The 6,872-nt window shown below is 40.8% G+C and overlaps 1 protein-coding gene across 1 annotated transcript in view; it reads left to right on the top strand.

Moving 5' to 3' along the window:
* The first annotated feature begins 576 nt into the window (after positions 1–576).
* Positions 577–6,872, top strand: part of LOC108799005 (serine protease 33-like) — a 14,278-nt gene continuing 7,982 nt past the window's right edge. Inside the window, exon 1 of the mRNA XM_018570817.1 lies at positions 577–586. Coding sequence (XP_018426319.1) covers positions 577–586 — 10 coding nt within the window. The remainder of the gene's footprint in view (positions 587–6,872) is intronic.

Consider the following 6,872-nt stretch of genomic DNA (forward strand, 5'->3'; position numbering starts at 1 on the left):
AATCCCTCCTTTAATGCAGGATAGTATCCTGCTGGCTTTGCTAGCTGCAGATTGCATGTTCTTGCTGAGTCTGTAGTCTACGAGGACCCCCAAATCTTTCTCCATCTTCCCCAATGGATCACCTCCCAAAGACTGCTTTGAAAGCATAACTTTACACTTTTCAACACTGAGTTGAACCTGCCGTGTTCCAGCCCACACCTCAATTACTGCAATAATGTTATGTCTTGTTATTATTATTATACAGGATGTATATAGCGCCAACAGATTGCGCAGCGCTTTACAATATAAGGAAGACATTACAATCACAATACAAATCAAGACAAGATGATAAGGAGGGCCCTGCCCCTGAGGGCTTACAATCTAAAAGGGAGGGGGAAGTGATACATGAGGAGGGAGTTGTGTGGGGATGAATTGTTTGAGAAAGCGATGGTTCAGTGGTTAGGTTGAGGTGGGATAGTCTTCCCTGAAGAGATGAGTCTTAAGGGATCACCTAATGGCAGTCAGAGTGGGAGATAGACAGACAGGTTGGGGTAGCGAGTTCCATAGGATGGGACTAGTGAAGTCCTTGAGGCGAGCATGGGAGAAGGTGACGAGGGAGCTGGAAAGCAGGAGGTCTTTTGAAGAGCGGAGGGGGCGGTTAGGGTGATACTTTGAGACAAGGTTGGAGATATAGCCGGGGGGCGGAGTCGTGGATGGCTTTGTAAGTCATTGTTAATATTTGGAATTTGATCCTTTGGGCGATTGGAAGCCAGTTTGGGGATTGGCAGAGGGGGGCGGGGGATAGAAGCCAGTGCAGGGATTGGCAGAGGGGGGTTGCAGACACTGAGCGGCTGGTTAGGTGAATGAGTCTAGCAGCTGCATTCATGATAGACTGAAGGGGGGGATAGCCTGTGTAGAGGTAGGCCAATGAGGAGGGAGTTGCAATAGTTGAGAATTGTTGAGAATTTACTGCCCTATACAGCTTAACATCGTCACCAAACCCTGAGATTGAGCTATATATTCCAACGTCTATATTGTTTATGAATACAATAAACAGAAACCCTGGGGAACTCCACTCACAACTTTTGACCATATAGAAAAAGGGCTATTTATTACTACTCTCTGGATTTATTCCTGGAGAAACATTTCCCCCCCATCTACATACAATTTAATCAACGCCAATAGATCTTAATTAGTAAATTAGACATTTGCGGTTTGCCAAAGTCTAGATACACCACGTCACTGGGCTTCCTCTGTCTGAATTTCACTTCCTCATAGAAAGTCCATATGTTGGTCTGTCAAGAATCCCATTGTCATAGGCAATTGTTTGAATATTTTCCCTTACCATTTCCTCCAAAAATGTTGCATATTATTGACGTTAAAGAGTTATAAAAGCCTCAGGTGTTGTGGCATATATATAAGGCTAGCAAGCAGTAGATATATGCAAATACTTAGAAAAAAAAAAACCCTTTGAAACAGGTTTAAACTTTCCTGCGTCTTCGCCGCGAGCTCCCGTCCGGAAATCTGAAAAATCTCGGGCGGCCGCAAAGCATCTTGGGGCGGGGCCATGCGCAGTTCAGATTGCCATCCGGGAGACGAGGAGAGACACAAGGTAAGTCTATGTACGTGTGCACCCGCATGCAGACACCTTGGGACAGGAAGTGCCGGCAAGGACAGAGGAGTCAGCGCCGGATCGGAGACCCACCGCACAGCGCTGGAGAGAAGGCTGAAAAGGAAGGAAGAAGAAGATCGGATTAAGAGACATCATTTAAGGTAAGTGCTGACACTAACATTGGGGGGAGGGCAAGAAATTTAGACTTTAATGTCACTTTAAGATGACTTGCTTGTAGTTTCTTTGTCCCTGTTTTGAAAGTCAGTACCACATTTGCTTTCTGCCAATCAGCCGGTACCACCCCTGCCATGAAAGGATATATACGTAGTCTATAATCATCAGCAAGGTCCACCTGGGACCATCCCACCTCAGTCTTCTTCAGGGTGGTATAACAGCAAAACGTTTTCCCGGCACACTCACCAGCCAGCATGCAAAAAAATAAACCTGTGTCACCGCTAAGGATAAAAACAGAGGTTTTAGATACGCGTCTCCTGCAGAATATGGGAAAAACGCACAGCCGCGCCAAGGCCCCTCTGTGTAGTGCGGCCCTAACTCTAACCTAGGAGAGTCTCCATCTTGGAGCACATGTAGCAAAAGATAAAAGGTAAAATAAAAAGGTGATTAAAAAGTAAAAAATAATAAGAAAAAATGTATTAAAAATAAAAAAATAAATAAATAAACAATAATAAGATTAAAAAAATATTTAAAAAAAATAAAAAAGTAAACGATAATCTAAAAATGTAAAAAAGGAAAAAAAAATAAAGAAACAATAAAAATAAATAAAACTAACCCTGCCGCCCCTGTCATCCGGTTGACATTCTTCGTTGATGAGGGGAGAGGGGGGGCGCATTGCAGAACCTGGCCTTGGGGCAGCAGGGAGAGTTAATCCGGCCTTGACTACATACGATGTGTATGAGCAAGGCATGTACAGGATGCAGTAGGAAAACATATAACTGCAAATAATAAAATACAAAGACAAAAACAAAAATAGAACCTCAATAGGCCGATAGAACAATGGAACTGGAGGGAGGTTGAGGTTCCTTGTTGTTTTTTTTAAAAGGGTTAAAAAAAAAAAGAAAAGAGTCATTAAAATGTATTGTTATATTCTTGTCACAAAATTGGTATATTTTTAAAATAATTTTGTTGCTGATGAAATATAAAATGTGGAATTACAATGTATTTTATTTATGTTGAAATGTCACTAATTTTTCTTGTAAAAAGAAAATGAGCAATAAAATGTTATTATTGATGTTAACAAAAAAGGATTTAAAATATGTCTTTATTTTCATGTCACATCAACAAAATGGAATATTAAAATGTATTTTATATTCACGTCACAAAATAACAGAAGTGTTACATTTTATTTATGTCATTTCATAAATTATTCTTAATCTTTTTTAGGTCTGCAACTTCCATTATCATAATCCCTGGTGATCCCGCCATGGCTCCAATCTTTATTTTTCTTTTGCTCGCAGGAACATTTGGAACCATCAAAGCTTATACAGGTCAGTGTGATATATGTGAACCAAACTAACTTGCGCTAATGGAAATAGTAAAACTAAATTAAGATGGATTGAAATTTAAAATTGATATTATTTGACCCCGGAGCTAAAATTTCTAAAACCAAAAAGGAAAAAAAGCTGCTGAACTCAGGCTAAAAGCCTACAGAATAATGGTGTAATGAAGTGTACAGCGCTAAATGCCCTTCAGGAAATTAGATAACGGTAGGGATCATATGGTGCCACCTCCGTGTCAAGCAATCGTGAAACCGTAAATACAGACAAACAAGCGCTCTATAAAAATTCCATAAAAATCAATGTGGAAAGCCGGCTAGTCACTCAATCTGAGTGCAAAAAGGACTGGAACAATGACGTAAAGGTAGGTCTGCCCCCGACGCGTTTCGTCACATGGACGTTCTCAAGGGATGACATGATTTTTGTTTATTTATTTAATAAGGTTCATGTATGACACGCTTTTTATGATACCTGTTGGCACATTTTATAACGTACTATAAGTTTTTACACAAATATTTATGATATATTCACTGTTTCACGATTGCTTGACACGGAGGTGACACCATATGATCCCTACCGTTATCTAATTTCCTGAAGGGCATTTAGCGCTGTACACTTAATTACACCATTAAGTGTGATATATGGATGGATTTTTTTTTGTTTTTTTTAAAAGGGATTAAAAAAAGAGACATTAAAATGTATTTTTATTTCCATGTCACAAAATTGAATATATTTAAAATAATTTTGCCATTGATCTAATATAAAATGTAGAATTACAATTTATTTTATTTTATGTCGTTGAATAGTCACTTATTTTTCTAATGAGCAATAAAATGTTATTATTGATGTCACCAAAAAGGATAACAAATATGTCTTTATTTTCATGTCACATCAGCAAAATGGAATATTAAAATGTATTTTATATTCACGTCACAAAATAACAGGAGTGTTACATTTTGTTTTATTTTATTTTCACGTTACATAAACATTAAAAAGTTGAAATTATTTTTTATGTAGCAATAATGTATTTTATTTTTCATTTACCAAACTTTATATAATAACATTTATTTTTTATTTTATTTTTTTACATCTGGGCCGTCTAGCCTTAGGGGGAATATTTAAATTAATAGTGAGGTTTGTATGCTGGTTGAGTGCTCTGTGCCTCAGCTCCTGAGCAACAAAGGTGCTTTATTTTTCAGGAAGTATTGAGAGTTAAAATAATTCCATAATATAGAGTCGCTGATGTTTTTGTATTGCTCTTTGTTGTAGATCGGCACATTTAGTATTAGTCCATACTGGTCGTCTTAGTCCATACTGGTAATCTTAGTCCATACTTGTCATCTTAGTCCATACTGGTCATCTTAGTCCATACTGGTCATCTTAGGCTATACTGGTCATTTTAGTCCGTACTGGTCATCTTAGTCCATACTGGTCATCTTAGGCTATACTGGTCATTATAGTCTGTACTGGTCATCTTAGTCCATACTGGTCCTTCTCGTTCACACTGGTCATCTTAGTCCATACTGGTCCTTTTAGTTCAGTCTGGTCATCTTAGTCAGTACTGGTCATTTCAGTCTGTACTGGTCATCTTAGTTCATACTGGTAATCTTAGTCCGTACTGGTCATCTTAGTCTGTACTAGTCATTATAGTCAGTACTGGTCCTTTTAGTTCACACTGGTCATCTTAGTTCATACTGGTCATCTTAGTCCATACTGGTCATCTTAGTCCATACTGGTCATCTTAGTCCATACTGGTCATTATAGTCTGTACTGGTCATCTTAGTCCATACTGGTCCTTTTAGTTCAGTCTCGTCATCTTAGTCAGTACTGGTCATTATAGTCTGTACTAGTCATCTTAGTCCATACTGGTCCTTTTAGTTCACATTGGTCATCTTAGTTCATACTGGTAATCTTAGTCCATACTGGTCATTATAGTCTGTACTGGTAATCTTAGTCCATACTGGTCCTTTTCGTTCACACTGGTCATCTTAGTCCATACTGGTCCTTTTAGTTCAGTCTGGTCATCTTAGTCAGTACTGGTCATTATAGTCTGTACTAGTCATCTTAGTCCATACTGGTCCTTTTAGTTCACACTGGTCATCTTAGTCCATACTGGTCACTTTAGTGCATACTGGTCCTCTTAGTCTGTACTGGTCATCTTAGTCCATACTTGTCATCTTAGTCTGTACTTATGTGTGTAGCCAGGCCCGAATTTACTCTCTCTTCTGCCCCAAGGCCAGGTTCCTCAATATGCCCCCCCTAACCGCCAACCCCCATCCCAATGGAGAATGGCAGACCTGCAGGTGCTGCATACAAGTGATCTCCACACAAGTGATCTCGGTGACATCACCAAGATTACTTGTACAAAACTTCCCCGCTGTACATTTAGCTTTGCATAAAACAACTACCTGCCCGTTGCTCGGAACTGCATGTCCTGAGATAGGAATTCCACACCCCTGCTGCACCTCTACTCCCTGCTGCCCCAAGGCCGGGCCCTGGTTGGCCTTGTGGGAAATCCGGCCCTGTGTGTAGTCCCCGTTGCATTTGTGCATTTCATTTCTTCCCCTGGTGTCACCTAGACGGGAAAAAGGAGGAAATTGTCAATGGGGGTCAAAGTCTAAACAGCATAAAAAAATTAGAGTTGGGCTTTATTTTTTCTTTCCTCTCATCTCTATTGTACATGATAATGACATCTGCATTCCTATGATGGCTGCATGGCATTCTCTCCAATTGTTGTGGGAATCAGGTGACGGAAGCCCTCAGGCAATAGAAAGAACACTAAACCGTGCAATCAGCATTCTTTAGCACAGGGACAAACATTGTTATTTTCAATCACACGCTATCTTGCTCTGACTCACCATTCATTATACCAAATATGAAAGGATTATACGGGTATACGGGTGGCAGAATAGAACTGGTTACAGCTGAGCTCCTGGCAGATATAACAGACACACGGCAATGCAGCTCTGTAAAGATTTGTACATTATTAAAGTGATATTAAAGCCACATTTTTTTTTAATTTCTCCTTTAAGGAGACCTTCCTTTGCTGGGGGGCTGTCTTTTTTTTTTAAATTTCTTAATTCCTCGTTTTCTAGTGGGTCCCCGACATGCTCTTACCCCGCCCCCTGCACGGGTGCCACCATTGCTCTAATGGAGGCACCAGTGCGCACTCTTCCCCGCTCGTCCCCGCAGCGGCTGTGTGCATCTATAGACACACACAGCCCTGTGGCAGGCCACGCCCCTTCATTCTTTGATTGATGGCAGAAGGAGCCTATGGCTCCTCTAACATCAGTATCCTCCCCCCGCAACCCGGAAGTTCGGGGTACGGAGGATCGCTTCAGGACCAGCGGCGGGGACTAGCGCAGCTGAGGGGTAAGTGTGGGGGAGACTGGGGGGGACTGGGGTAATAAAAAGGTCCTGGGCTGTTTTTACCCTAAGGCAGAGAATTCATTAAGGTAAAAAACGCCCAGACCTTAATGCTACTTTAAATGTATTTCTTTTATGCAAGCAGTGCGAGTACCTGAATATGACTTGGTATCAGCAATTTGCATGTACAGCACAGCTCATGGGGGTGAAGACAGAAACCGCACAAGGAGCCAACATAAAGATTATCATGCAGGTCGTAGTTGTTCTTTAAAGAGGAGTTGCAAAAGTTGACCCTTGTAGTGGGGTTACCTCCCCAACACTACAAGGGTTAACAGCTCGTTTGGGTCTAGGGGTCCAGTCCCCGCAGCCTCTTCTCCCCCTGGTGAGTGTACCTTATTTAA

Source organism: Nanorana parkeri, unplaced genomic scaffold (assembly GCF_000935625.1).
Source record: "Nanorana parkeri isolate BGI_ZX_2015 unplaced genomic scaffold, ASM93562v1 scaffold1602, whole genome shotgun sequence".
Taxonomy (NCBI): Eukaryota; Metazoa; Chordata; class Amphibia; order Anura; family Dicroglossidae; genus Nanorana; species Nanorana parkeri.